At 41.3% G+C, this 15,682-nt stretch overlaps 1 protein-coding gene across 1 annotated transcript; it reads left to right on the top strand.

Moving 5' to 3' along the window:
* Positions 1 to 7,045: 7,045 nt before the first annotated feature.
* Positions 7,046 to 14,022, top strand: LOC143289469 (endonuclease G, mitochondrial-like). The gene is made up of 3 exons (XM_076598444.1): positions 7,046 to 7,829; positions 8,406 to 8,518; positions 11,414 to 14,022. Exons 1-3 carry the CDS (start codon positions 7,182 to 7,184, stop codon positions 11,691 to 11,693), a joined length of 1,041 nt encoding a protein of 346 aa, XP_076454559.1. The 5' UTR covers positions 7,046 to 7,181; the 3' UTR covers positions 11,694 to 14,022.
* The last annotated feature ends 1,660 nt before the right edge of the window (positions 14,023 to 15,682 follow it).

Raw genomic sequence — 15,682 nt, 5'->3', positions numbered from 1 at the left:
GTGGCAATCATCTGTGCTCCAGTCTCTGAGAAGCAACAAGAAGAAAGCGACCTAACCAATCACAAGTCTATACTCAGCAAATTCTCAGGTATAATAATAATAATAATAATGGTATTTATATAGCGCTGAATCTTGTGCATAGACAAATCAAAGTGCTTTCGCACCAGTCATTCACACGCATGCATAACTCTAAAACTGTAGAAACTAAAGACAAGGAAGGGCAGGCAAGGGAGGCTATTTTGGGAAGAGGTGGGTTTTATGGCCAGACTTGAAAGAGCTGAGTGTGGAGACTTGACGAAGCGAAAGAGGAAGTTCATTCCAATTGCAAAGTCCAGAGACAGAGAAAGAACGGCGGCCAACAGTCGAGTGTTTGAATCTGGGTATGCGTAAACAGAGTGGATCTGAAGCCGATCGTAGTGAGTGAGATGGAGTGTAGAGGTGAAGGCAGCCGCAGAGATAGGAAGGGGCAGTTTTGTGAATGCATCTATAACATAGAGTGCTGATCTTGTACTTTATTCGGTGTGAGACAGGGAGCCAGTGGAAATGTTGCAAAAGAGGAGTGATGTGCTCAGATCTTTTCTTTCTGAGGACGAGTCGGGCAGCAGAGTTTTGTATGCGCTGAAGGGACTGAATGGATGAAGCAGGCAAACCAGACAATAGATAGTTACAGTAGTCAAGGCGAGAGAGAATGAGAGAAACGACAAGTCTAGATGTTGTGTCAGTGGACAGATATTTCCGGACGGCACTGATGCGCCGCAGTTGACAGTAGCAGGACTGACATGTCTGACTGATAAATTTTTGCATGGACAGTGTATTATCAAGGACAACACCAAGGTTCCCGACTGACGTGGAAAGAGGGATGGATGTACTGCCAAGTTTGATTGTGTCAACTGTGATGGAAGACCGTTTTTGTTTAGTTCCTATAATCATTGCTTCAGTTTTGTCCGCGTTCAATTGTAACTTATTTCGAGTCATCCAGTTTTGAATGTCCAGGAAGCAGTTGGATGTTTCTTGCAAGAGCGACAACAATTTTTCAGGGGTATCACTCTTCTGGAGTTGAGTGTCATCAGCATAAGAATGATGGCTGATATTATGGCGGTTGATAATTTCAGCGAGAGGAGCAGTGTACAGTGTGAAGAGCACTGGGCCTAAAACAGATCCCTGTGGGACTCCATGTTCGATTTTAACGGGTTCAGATTGGAAATGATCAACAATGACAGACTGGAATCGATCAGTGAGATAAGATTTGAACCAGTCTGGAACAGTGCCGTTGATACCAAATGTAAAATGAAGACGGGAAAGAAAGATTGAATGGTCTATCGTGTCAAAGGCGGCTGACAAGTCGAGAAGAGTGAGAATGGAAATTTTTCCTGAGTCAGACGCTATCAGTAGATTGTTCAGAATGTGGAGGAGAGTGGTTTCGGTGCTGTGGTCAGCGCGATAGGCAGACTGAAATGGGTGGATGAGATTGTTGAAACAAAGGTGGTTGTTGAGCTGCTTGAGGACAGCCTTTTCAAGGAGTTTGGACATGAATGGAAGATTAGAAACTGGTCGATAGTTTTTCAAAATATTTGCGTCAAGGTTGGGTTTCTTCAGAAGAGGCCGGACGATTGCTGTTTTGAAAGTGGATGGAAACGTTCCAGTGAGAAGGGATGAGTTGACAATGTTGGTGATTGTGTGGAGATGATGTGAGACGCACTGGGAAAAGACCGAGGCTGGTATAGATCGAGCTCACAGGATTTTATTGTCATTTCTTTCAGGATTTCATGAACTTCTGTTTCAGTCAATGGATTAAAGGAATGGAGAGGAATGCTGCTGAAGGATCAGGATGGACAACCATTGGAAAGACATTTGGTCTAAGATGGTACGAATATTTTGGACTTTGTCGAAAAAGAAAGAGGAGAAGACATTGGGGTGTTCAGATAAAGTGTAGGCAGAGGAGTCTTTTGCAGTTCCAAGAAGATTCGACATGACAGCGTAAAGAGATTTGGTGGAGAACTTAAGAAGAAAAGAAGTTTGTTTTTGCTGATGAGATCATATGTTTGACTTTGTTTATTTGTTTTCAGAATATTTGATTGTGGACTTGCAGTTTTGTTGATCGCCATAGTCTTTCCAGTTGGCGACGTTTGCGTTTTGCATGTCGAATGTCTTGTACCATGGGGTGGAGGATCTGTCAGCATGGTGCATGTTCATCCAGCAGTTTGAGAGAGGACAGTGTTGTAATGTGCGGATACCCCAGTACAGGAAGAAATTTTGGAAAGGCGTTGAGCAGCTTGAGAAGAAAAAGTGTTTAACGTTGAGACGTGTAACAGTTTTTTTGGTTAAAAGTATTGGTTGAAGATTAGCCTACCAAAACAATTCCCAAGCTAGACATAAGCGCGTTGGGTTACGCTGCTGGTCAGGCATCTGCTTGGCAGATGTGGTGTAACGTATATGGATTTGTCCGAACGCAGTGACGCCTCCTTGAGCTACTGAAACTGAAACCAAGCTAGACTATTGGTTGAAAGTAGGTAGTTGTGTAGTCAGTAACTTTCCCTTACAAACCAAATTCACATGATGTTTCCACTCTTAAGACTATAAAATCTGATGCATTCAGTGTAAACTCCACTTTACCGTGTGAAAGTCTCTCTGAATTCTGACAATGGGCTTGTCCACGAAGAAAGTGAGAAGAGATGGACAGAATCCATGAAAACATGTTTCCCGGGTTTGGCGGAGGCGCAGAGGACGAATTTGTGAACACCATTGGTAAGCTGATTTACAATAATAATTTTGATGTCAATATATGGTGGCCAACAACAGTTGAACAATTCTCAGGAGTGATACCACTTGCCTTTGGAAGGCATCAGGGGGAGAGATAACACATTTAATTCAGCATTCATGTTGTGAGATAGAAGAAAAAAAGTGAAATAGGAGGAAGGAACGCATGGGTTGAAAAAGACGATTTAAACTATTTTTCAATTCTTTTTATATTTGTTTAGTTTTCTTTCATTTATTCATCATTTTTTGTTATTATTTACGATGCTATTTGATGTTGTAATTTGTAATTGTGAATTTCAATTGTTGTCCGGATCCTCAAATGTAAGCAATCAACAACAAAAAAATTGATAGAATTTCTAAAAAAAAGTTAATTACCGTTCCTGTTATGAGCTCTATGTTAGGGAGCATGCGAATAACTCTGATTCCTATTTTTCGGATGCTCATTTTTCTACTCTTTTTTACGGAGATGAAAAGCATAATTCTTTGTCGGGATAGATAATTATTTCAGGTAGAATTTTCATCACTTCAGAGCACTGGGCAGAAATCACATAGCGTCAACACATGATGGCTATCGAAAAAACAACAACATTTTAACATTGTGTGTGGCCCAGATTTTTTTCAAACATCTTTTTCCACATTTAGTTAAATGATCATGCATGGTAGTGGGGGCAATGAAGAAGCGGCCATGGAGGTCTTTTTAGATCATGACGTACTTGACGAGGCTGTACTTCAGTGTATTCCTGCGTCAACCTGACTGAGAAAGAGATAATCGGTACCTGCAGTGGTGATCAAGAAACTGTTGAGCAAAACTTGGAAAAGTCGTAACCATGAAGTGGGAAGCCCTCCACTGCGAGGCCCCAGTTTTCCCGTGAAGTCTCTATCACACCCAGCTGTGGGTGGAAGCCGGTCGCAGGCCGAAGAAGAATACGTGATGGGGATCGAACCCACGTCCTCACAGCCGGCAGTCTGCCATGCTAACCACAGCATGTTAAAGATCATGTAATTCATGTAGGCGTTTGGTGGGTCATGGAAATAAGAACATACCCAGCATGCACACCCCCGAAAACGGAGTATGGCTGCCTTCTAGGCGGCAAATAAACGAAATGGTCATACAGGTAAAATGTTACATGTGTGTATGAGTATATGGGTGTGCAACTAAAACCTGATTGAATGACACATAAAACGAATGATGAGCGCCCAAATGGCAGCTCACGGTCAGTCGGGTCTACCAAGGTAGGCAGCTTGTTGTGCAAATGACTTCGTGTTTGTAAAGCACTTGCTGATTAAGGGGGGAGAGACCGCTGCTGGTAGCAATGCATCAGGTGGAGGAACACGAACTGGTAGTTCCACAAAGTGGTGCATGTCTTTTTGACTTTATGTGATGTGTGTATATCCATAGACCCAGAGAACACTTGTACCAACAGATTAACTCACTCAGTACGGCCAGTCCTCTCTTCTCCTCTACACAGACCCCTCGGATGTCCAGTGGGTGTCTGAATGACCCAACTTTTAGCTTCCGGCCGTCGTCAAAATTGTGGTATTCTTTGTCACCATTCACGTCTTCAGTATAAGAGCCTTCCGCTTGCAATATTTTGATGATGGTAATTGGGGTGAAACGCTGTTAACGTCGTCTCTTTCGCCGTTCGTATGGAAAAAGTTAAGGGGGGAAGAAGACCTGGTAATGCATCAAGTGGAGTATCCCGAGCTGGTAGTTTTCACAAGGAAGAATATATCGAATTTTACGTGATTTTTCACCAGCTGATCAATGGCGAAAGAAAATGCTGGTGAGGAGCTGGTTGCAAATTAGACGGAAAGCCACGTTGTGGTTGTTTTCAAAAGGTAGAAAATTTGCTACCATGGAGTGTAAGTATATTTAAACAGAATCGTCTAAATCGAAGTCCAGATGTCTTTCTTTTTCCTTAACCCATGTTTCTGATAAGTCTTGACTCCAAACGTTCGAAGACACAACAAATGACACATGTTTTGAATTACCTAATGCTGTTAGGCTTGCTACACGGTCCTGACTTCTGTATACAGAAAAACCATTTACTCAAGCAAAGAGAATACCCATAGCTCGGCAAAGGCCTCTCTTTTGTTTAGGAAATATTTCTCAAAAACAAACACGAGCAGAACACAGACACAGACACAGACACAACACACAAAACAGAATCATGAAAAAACCTCAAAATTGTTTTAAAATCTAAAGTGTAAAGATACCAGACACGCTTTATGGGGACCAGTAACGAGGGGAGATAATTCAAACGGGACTAAAAAGGACTCTTGATAGAAAACCCGAATACTAAAAACTGGACAACCGTGCCATAACCTGTTGGGCTCATAAGATGACGCATGCATGATATATGATATTATGAATTATAAATCCAGGCCCAGATGTCTTCGGTTTCCTATAAAGTAATAAAAGATGCATCAAAAAACAGTTTGGATTAATGTTTGAACCTTTGAAACTGTATTTGCGATTGAGGTGGGGTGGTGGTTTTATAAAGCTTTCGTTAAAAATTATGCTCATATTGGTCCTAATGTACACCCAAAAGGCAAGCTAGTATGCATTGCAAGCGACAGCTGTTAATATATATAAATGATTATATATAACCACAGTCATCGATTAACAAGACACACACACACACACACACACACACACATATATATATATATATATATATATATATATATATATATATTGATTAACAAGATAATAATTGTTACTTGTTATCTACACTTATTTGACAACCGAACAAGCACAGTAGCGTCCATTCATTCTATTCTTTTCTTTAAAAAGAAAATGACAATAAGATAAATGTTACACTGACTCGGTTATTTCTCAGCCCGAACAAGCACGGAAGCAACTGTTTTCTTTTCTTTTCTTTTCTTTCTTTTTTAAATTTTTTTAAAAAAAATAATTGTCACGTGTTATTTACAGCTATTGAATAACGAAACAAGTGCTGCAGCATCCATTCATTTTTTTTTTTTTTTTCTTATTGATCAAGAGTAATTGTCACATATTATTTACGGTTGTTCAACAACATAACGAGCATATTACAGCAACAATTCGATCTTTTTCTCTTTTGTTTGTCAAATTTGAATAATTGTCACATGCTGTTTACGGTTATTGAATAACCGAAACAGATGCCTTTGCTTCCAATTTACTCTTGCTTATCTAAATGATTGTCACATGTTATTTACGGTTACTTAACAACCGAAAAATTACCGTAGCATCCACTCTAATGGCGTTGCACTGGCGCTGACGTTCAGTCATGAATTGATCCAAAATAAACTGACAATGCTCATTTTCCACTTTCTTTACATTCATCTGACGTGAAACTCGTTTCAATGGTGAATCAAACCAGGAGGAAAATGCAGTAAATATTGTTTCATTCTAAGAACTAGTTCGACATCAGGTTTACAGTATTCGCTGTATGTTCTTCAGTGGCGCAAAAACTGAGGTTGTGAAATGATCCCTGATTATGTCATTGTGTGTGTGTGTGTGTGTGTGTGTGTGTGTGTGTGTGTGTGTGTGTGTGGGTGGGTGGGTGGGTGGGTGTGTAACTTGACGTGGGGGGGGGGGGGGGACTTTTTGTGAGTAGGAATTCGTGTGTTTGTATGCCAGCCGTGTAGGATAGGGCCTGGGTACATTCGTTTGGGCAGCTATGATGTCGGTCCAATGTCACGTCACTACCCTTTCGTACAATAATCAAGTTTATCGTGGCTCTCGTCCTGTAGGCCTATACTCTTTCACACACATTTTCTCCTGTGGTGTGTATAACTGATATACAGTACATCAGTGTACAGGCAGAAGTCTGGAGACTACAGTCGAAATCATGTTTTCACTAAAGAACACTGAATAGCACACACACACACACATACACACACACACACACACACACACACACACACACACACGCACACACACACGCACGCACGCACGCACGCACACACACACACACACACACACACACACACACAAACTCAATGGGGAATAATGGTTGAATTTCCAGCATACACGCGAACTCAGAGAATATTTTACAGTTCAAAACATCCCGTTATGATTATATGTACCTATCTTTTATGTGATGAAAATATGCATATGCAAAAGAATATATCGCTATATGTGAGGGCGAAAGTGAGTGGAATAGTTTCAGTTTCAGGACATGTCAAAGCATGCTGATTGATCCGTCAATGGAACAGATTGAAATTAGCGCGCGCGTTCGTGGGTTGATCTTTTCACCTTCATCAAGAGTAACCTTTCCTTGGTAAGGGGAACCATACTGGCTTGACCGTCCTTGCGCATTGCCGAGTCAGAAAAAGTACCACTTGTGATTGATCTGAAGACTGTATGGGGGTAATATTCGCACGATATCTTTTCTCTGTGTGTCAAGTGTAACCCCGAAAATACCACAGACGACAGAATGCTGTCTCGTCGCATCACAGCACTCGTTTCGACATTGTGTGCCGGAGCGGGATACTATGTCGGTTGTTCGAACAGTAACGAGAAATGTACGATTCGTGAGAGAAACGTTGAACACTATGCCTTGTCAGATTCTGAAGACGCTAGAAGCGACAGAAGAACATTTCCACAGAACGGCGAAGAGTCTGTTTCTAGTCAGAATGTTCCAAGCTGGTACCATTTTCTTCCAATCCCTTTGACTGTGTCGGCGTCGTCTGCTCTCACAAGTAGTTCTCTCCCTTCCCCGGCTAGTTCGGTAGCTGTCACCACACCAACTAACCGAGCCGGTGAGATTATGAAGTTCGGGTATCCCAATTTTGACAATGTTCGTTTCTTTGAAGACCATGTTGTGGCATACGACCGACGGAACAAAACTCCATACTGGGTCTTCGAGCATATAAAGGGAGAAAACTGCAACGAGGTTGAAGGAATCGCCAGAGAGAACTGCAAGTTTGAAGAAGATGAATCAGTGCACCCTTTTTTCCGAGCAAAGAACTCTGACTACAAAGGCAGTGGGTATGACAGGGGACATCTGGCAGCAGCATCAAATCATCGTCACAGCCAAAAAGCCATGGACCAAACATTCATCTTGAGTAATATTGCACCACAGGTATTTATTGTAGCAGTAGAAACAGCAAAGACTGAGACTGATAACCATAAGAACTGGCTTTCAACTTCAAGGACTGCCAGAGGCCTAAAGTGATATTCTTCAACCTGAATACAGTTCATATGCAATACACACATATATACATCCACAGACACACACACACACACACACACACACACACACACATTTATGCACACACATATACACCCACAGATACATTCACATACACACACACACACACATTTACGCACACACATATACACCCACAGATACATTCACACACACACACACACACACACACACATATACACCCACAGATACAGTCACACACACACACGCACACTTTTCTCACAGTTCTTTTCTTCAACCATTTCTCCCTAGTTCTGCATAATTATTTAAAAATGACATTAGATAATGTACAGTGCTCATCTCTTCTTTTTCATCCTCCTCTCACTATATCCCACCAGCAATCAAAGGAACTCCACCTCCTCACCCCTCCTTTCAAATTGATAGAAACAGCATTCCAATGCAGATTTCTGTATAGTAAAAAAAATTAAAATGATATTGTGTGTTTTTCAGGTGGGTGTTGGTTTCAACCGAGGATCTTGGAATCAACTGGAAAAGTACACCCGAGCAATCGCCCGTAAGAACCGCAGCGTCTATGTCTGCACAGGACCCCTCTACCTTCCCAGGTGCGTTCGGACCTCATTTTTCTTCTGCATTCATAGAGTAACCAGAAAAGCCAACTGTTAAAATTTCGCTGTATTTTGTTTCACTCGATCGCAGTTTGTTCCGATGTTATGCCAACGTCAGAATTGTTCTGACGAGTTCATTTTTGACAACATAGCATGGTCACATGCTTTCCTGTCGTGACATTACCCAGACGCTCTGGACTTACCAATAACAAGGTCAGGGCAGTCACTTTTTAACTTGGTTTGCTGGTGTGGCTTGGAGTATGAATGTTCCTACCAAATTCAAAATGTTCCCACCAAATTTCCTTATTGTTCCTACAAACAGTGGACAGGGGTTGGCATCTCTGGGTAACTCATGAAAATGCTGTCACCCATGAGTCATGATGAAGTGGTTTTACCATCAGCATCCTTGATTTTTCACCAAGTGCGTATGTTCAAGCTTCTTCAGTTCTTGGCAAACATTCCTTGGCAACTGAAACTGTCGGGCTTGCATCTTTGTGCAAGCCATGTCCCTTCCATTCTGTGTACTTCGTATTTGATGCTGTACCTTTCATTCTGTATAGTTTGCACTTGATGAGTGATGCTGTACTTTACATTCTATGCAGTATGTACTTAAGTGATGCTGTACCTACCATTCTGTGTACTTGATAAGTGATTCTGTGCCACCCATTCTGTGTACTTGATAAGTGATCCTGTGCCACCCATTCTGTGTACTTGATAAGTGATGATGTACCTTCTATTTGTGTAATTTGTACTTAAGTGGTGCTGTACTTTCCATTCTATGTAGTTTGTACTTAAGTGGTGTTGTACCTTCTATTCTATGTAGTGTGTACTTAAGTGGTGCTGTACTTTCCATTCTATGTAGTTTGTACTTAAGTGGTGTTGTACCTTCTATTCTATGTAGTGTGTACTTAAGTGGTGCTGTACTTTCCATTCTATGTAGTTTGTACTTAAGCAGTGCTGTACCTTCTATTCTATGTAGTGTGTACTTAAGTGGTGCTGTACCTTCCATTCTGTGCACTTGATAAGTGGTGCTGTACCTTCCATTCTGTGCACTTGATAAGTGGTGCTGTACCTTCCATTCTGTGCACTTGATAAGTGGTGCTGTACCTTCCATTCTGTGCACTTGATAAGTGGTGCTGTACCTTCCATTCTGTGCACTTGATAAGTGGTGCTGTACCTTCCATTCTGTGCACTTGATAAGTGGTGCTGTACCTTCCATTCTGTGCACTTGATAAGTGGTGCTGTACCTTCCATTCTGTGCACTTGATAAGTGGTGCTGTACCTTCCATTCTGTGCACTTGATAAGTGGTGCTGTACCTTCTATTTTATGTAGTTTCTACTTAAGTGGTGCTGTACCTTCCATTCTGTGCACTTGATAAGTGGTGCTGTACCTTCTGTTTTATGTAGTTTGTACTTGATAAGTGATCCTGTACTTTCCATTCTATGTACTTGATAAGTATCAGTATCAGTACCTCAAGGAGGTGTCACTGCGTTCGGACAAATCCATATACACTACACCACATCTGCCAAGTAGATGTCTGACCAGCAGCGTAACCAGACGCACTTAGTCAGGCCTTGAGAAAAAAATAAAATAAAATAAATAAAATGATAAATTGTGCTGTACCTACTATTCTATGTACTTGACAAGTGATGCTGTACCTTCCATTTTATTACTTGATCAGTGATGCTCAGTTAGTTTCTTCCTGTGTTTACGGGCTGCAGCTCCCATGTTTACCAGTACAGGTCCATGATATGGATTATGGTATCTTTAACTTGCACATATTTTTTATGGCCTGCATGAGTACACACAAGAATGGCATTGATAGGGCCACACAAAAACAAACCTGGCAGATTGGAAAAATCTCCACCGTTAATCATTTAATGTACCAAGTGCAGATAACATGATCAACCCTCAGATTGAAAGTTCCTCACTGTAACCATTTCATCTTGGTTATTGCAATTTGCACCCATGTTTATTTATTTATCTATTTATATTATCATTATGATTATTCATATTATTTTCATGTTTTTTTTTTATTTTTTTTTTTTTTATTCATCTTTTAAAAAATTATGTGTATATATCTAGATATATATAAATATAATCTGGCAACAGGCTGAGAAATCTCCAGATATTTGCCTCAGGTGGGATTGGAACCTGAAACCTCTCTTCCATCAGTTGGCAACATTAAGCACTTTGCCACCAAGGTTGACGAGTACACACTTACATAAGTATGTGTTAATTGTGTGAAGGTGTATTTTTTTGAAAATGGAATACAGAACTTTAGCAAAAGTGGTGTTCAGGTGAGATAGTTAATGATTTTCAATGTTGAAAATGATTTTTCAGTATGAAAAAAAAACCCTTCCATTTTGGGAACAAGGTAAAACGGTGCATATATTTTACTTTTTAGAATGAATTTGTGACATAAGGAATCTTGTATCACTTGGCGTGCGATACATGTGCTTAATATCTTTTTAATTTACATTTTTGGATAATGTTGTGTTGTATCAATCACTCTTTGTCACAACAGATTTCTTTGTGTGAAATTCAGGCTGCTCTCCCCTGGGAGAGCATGTCACCACAGTGCAGTGCCACCTGTTTTTTCTTTTCTTTTTTTTTGTTTTTGTTGTTGTTGTTGTCTGTATGTGTTTTCCATCAAAGTGGATTTTTCTACAGAATTTTGCCAAGGACTACCCTTTTGTTGCCATGGATTCTTTTACGTGCAGTGCATGCATGAGACACATGGAGACCTTGGTTTATTGCCTTATCTGAATGACTAGAATCCAGACCATCACTCAAGATCTAGTGGAGGGGGAGACAATATTGGGGAGCATAGTGTGGAACATCAACAAAGCGATGTTATGTAAAATAAACAAAAACCTGTCTTTTTTCAGGAGAGAAGCGGACGGCAAGGTGTACGTCAAGTATGAAGTGATCGGCTCAAATCAGGTGGCTGTGCCGACCCACTTCTTCAAGGTGCTGGTGATCGAGGACCTCAACGGTCAGTACGAGCTGAAGTCGTACGTCATGCCCAACCAGCCCCTGCCCGACAGCGTCCAGCTCAAAGTGTACCAGTTCCCCTTGGAAGCCATCGAAAGAGCCGCCGGGTTTTTACTGTTTGAGAAAATTCCCCGCAAGGCTTTCAAGCTTATCAATGGAGAAAAGCCCAGGTAACAAATGAAGGAATGGATTACTTTAACAAGTGTACCAATCCCCTGTGAAGGCCACTGAAGGAACAACCAGGTTTTTGCTGTTTGAGAAAATTCCATGCAGAGCTCTTAAGCTTTTCAATGGAGAAAAACCTAGGTGATGAATGGAGGAATAGATGGATTATTTTTTGAAGGGGAGAGGTGGTGAGTTGTAAAACTGTATGAGGGATGAGTTAGATTGTTGTAGGGATGGTTGTGTCTGCAGGAAGCCATATGTGATAAAACAAGATGTGAAGCCTGCTTGGTTGACATGTGATTTCATTTGTTCATATAAAAACTACAGGAAGGAAGCTGAAAACATGGGTGGTGAGGGAGTGTTACTGGTATTTACATATATAGAGGCATTTCAATTCCAATCATACTTTAGCTCACCATCTGAAACCAGTGTTTGTTGATTGAAAAGCTTACCGACAATGCACAAGTCATGGAAACGTCAGGGTTAAGTGGCATTCAGATGCAACAAAAGAAACACAGCATGCAATCCCTGATAAACACAGGCAGATCAGTATGGACACGTTAAAAAAAATACTGAAAAAAAATCAGTCTAGCGCCAAACAGAAGCAGAGCTGTAAGGAAGATGCTGGTCTCCTGCAAGGCTACAAAGATCGCTCTTGCCTTTTGTCAGAGACAGAGGCAAATCCAAGTGTGCACACATCTGCTGGCCCACAGTTGTCTCTGTCAGCAGCTCAACAATCTTCATCACTGCCTGCTGAGTCGTCCTCACTGCCTGCAGAGTCTTCACTGCCTGCTAAGTCTGTAGCACTGCCTGCGGAGTTTTCTTCACTGCCTGCTAAGTCTGTAGCACTACCTGCGGAGTTTTCTTCACTGCCTGCTAAGTCTGTAGCACTACCTGCGGAGTTTTCTTCACTGCCTGCTAAGTCTGTAGCACTACCTGCGGAGTCTTCATCACCCCCTGCTGCTGCACATGTTTCCTTCGATGCCAGCACAACAACAGACATCTTGACATGAGCCGGTGCATTGTCTACACTGCAGTGTACATCATCGACAGGGTTTGATAGAGTTGCTAAAGAGGCAGAAGTTGCTGCTTTAAAAGATGTCATCCAGGAAAGAGACAAAAATGTATACAGTCTAGAAAAGAGGATTGAACATCCAGAAAAGCAAGTGGAAACTGCAAATAAGAAACTGCAGGCAGCAAGAAAAGAACACTGCTCTTCTCAATCAACTTCGCACAAAAAGAACAGAGTGCAGTACACTGAAGCAATCAAATCTATGTAGAAGATGTTCCAGACTGAATAATACAGTTCATCAACAAAAGGAAGAAATCAAACGGCTGCAAGGAATAGAAGAAACAGCTCAAGAGCAGAGAACTTTGAAAAGGAGAGCACAGGTTCGTGCATCAAAACTTGAGACAAAAAGAAGAAAGCTTGAAGAGGATCTTCAAGCTGCCAAAGACGTTGTGCAGGCTTTTGAACAGGAAGATGCTGCAGCTGTAATGGTTACTCCTGCAACAAGAGATGCTGGAGGCAAGTTCACTGAGCCTGTGGTGAATCATTCACATGCATTCTCAAAACAAATCTTTTAGTTGTCATTTATGTTTATAATTTCAGAAGATTGTATACACAATTCTATTTAAGTATTTCAGAAGATTGTGTACATATTTCTACTTAAGTGTCTTGCTCATCTGTTATTGCTATCAATAAAATGATGAGCACAGTGGTTTAAAAAATACAACAGCTTAAGATTGTGAATCCACTAGAAATACATTTTGGGGTTGGCACCCGAGTACGTGCAGTAGCTTACTAAAATGACTAAGTGCAAAGCTCTTGCTTTCAGATGTGAGCCTTACACCAATTGTTTCCCTTGGCCTGTGTGATGGTGGACCAAAGCACATCGTCAGGGGGCAAAAGCTCACCAACAATGAAAGAACAATGAGGCTAGGACTAGGAGAATGACTGACCGAGAACAATAAAGAGTGGCAACTCTCCATTCACAAGGTACACAACTCCAAGTCAGTGTTGCTTATGCTACAGATTCAGCTAGCGCACAGGTAAATAAAACTTGGAGGTACATTGAACAATCCCAGACACTGAACAATCCCAGACACTGTTGTTATTGTTGTTGGCTTACCAACAATGTTTGGTGTTTATCAGGGATTGCATGCTGTGTTTCTTTTGTTACATCTGAATGCCACTTAACCGTGACGTTTCCATGACTTGTGCATTGTCGGTAAGCTTTTGTCAGGTCGCATTACAATGTGTTTTTGTTCATGACTGCAGATTTTTCATGTTTATGTGAGGTATGTGGGGGAAAATTAAACAGAATGCTGAACGGAGGTGGATTTTCTTCATTGTAGTTAAAATGACCAGAAACATTTTCTAGGGGGAGGAACTCCCGAATCATGAAGTTGGACTATGTATATATTTGGTGGCCATCCCCTTCCACCCACCTTTTAAAAAAAGGCTTACCAAACAATTAAACACAAAGACAAAGCAAACAATAAACATAGTCCAACATTCTAAATCGGCTGTTCCTTCCCTTTGAAAATCACAATTTGAAATCTACCAAGTCTGTCACTGAAGCAGCCCCCCCACTTACAGGCAGGTTCAGGTACGGGTGCCAGTCTTTTCCTCGGAAAGTGGCACCGTCCTTTTTTTTCTCAATTGCAATATGAAGATAAGGATGATTAATTAAACAGAAAGGAGATATGAATGGTCACATGCACACACATGCAAACACACAAACACAAATACTTATACAAACATATGCACTCACACACACACAACACATATGCATGTGTATATACACATGCAAGCTCACACACACATGCATAGTTTCATACACATGCGTGCACACATACACAAACACTAACACACTGTTAACAGATGAACACGCACATGCGTGCACACACACACACAAACATTCACAAACACATTTCAGTATTTTTCGAGGAGTCGTCACTGCGTTTGGACAAATCCATATACGCTGCACCGCATCTGCTAGGAAGATGCATGACCAGCAGTATAACCCAACACGCTTTAACATACACAGGCTTATACAATCCAGAGCATATAAACCATGCAAAAAGCATATGCATAAATGCATGCACCTATCATACACATGCACGCGCATGTAAACATGTTTGACAAGACAACACATGCACACGCACACACCCATGCTCATCCAAAGCATACAGAAATGTACACCCGCATACAAAACTCCCAATACTGCATCACAGACACACAAAGACGCCTGTGCGCACACACATGCACACATTTGGTGGTGTGTGTGATCATTGCGCTTAACTTTTGCTCCACTTTCCTTCTTTTTTTTTTTTTTCTTTTTTTTTTCATCCGACTTCGATGTTGAAGGCTGCACGATTTCTTAATCTGTTTCTTTGTCTGATTCAAGATGCCGCATGTTGTCCGCCATTGGATGGTGGAAGAGGCATGTATTCAGTTATGTGCGCATGTCCTTGGGCACACAATTGCTTCATGCACTTATCATGAGAACACTTGTGGGCGACGATGGAGATAAAACAAAAAAACGCAACCCCATGAGCTGGTAAATGCGCGCCACCTATTGAAGAGAAAAAAAACCCACAAAAAACGTGGATCTGTGTTTGGACCGCATCGGGAGTGAAACACATAGCCGGTAACGAGGCATTCGTGAGTGTATGTATTGATGTGTAGTAGCATGGCAATAGCTTCAAAAGTGGAGGATGCTACCCCTAAGTCATAGCATAAACAGGTCTGCTTTCCCCTCAAAGAAAGAACCTTTCATCATAAAGATTCAGGGAGTATCAGTGTCAGTAGCTCAAGGAGGCATTCGGACAAACCCATACACGCTACACCACACCAGCCAAGCAGATGCCTGACCAGCAGCGTAATTCAATGCGCTTAGTAAGGCTTTAAGAAGTGAGGGGGAGTGTTGTGAAATGGGGTACAGCAGACATCATTCACGAAGAGTGATATCAGATGATTACAAAAAAAACAA

This window comes from Babylonia areolata, chromosome 14 (genome assembly GCF_041734735.1).
Source record: "Babylonia areolata isolate BAREFJ2019XMU chromosome 14, ASM4173473v1, whole genome shotgun sequence".
Taxonomy (NCBI): Eukaryota; Metazoa; Mollusca; class Gastropoda; order Neogastropoda; family Buccinidae; genus Babylonia; species Babylonia areolata.
The sequence above is the reverse complement of the archived record's forward strand: the minus strand, read 5'-3'. Positions and strand labels throughout refer to the sequence as shown.

Bases quoted from the DNA above. Each gene is read 5' to 3' on its own strand.
- LOC143289469 (XM_076598444.1), top strand. From the start codon at position 7,182: ATGCTGTCTCGTCGCATCACAGCACTCGTTTCGACATTGTGTGCCGGA. The intron at 7,830-8,405 runs GTATTTATTGTA...TGTGTTTTTCAG, and splicing joins TGAGTAATATTGCACCACAG to GTGGGTGTTGGTTTCAACCG. The intron at 8,519-11,413 runs GTGCGTTCGGAC...GTCTTTTTTCAG, and splicing joins GGACCCCTCTACCTTCCCAG to GAGAGAAGCGGACGGCAAGG.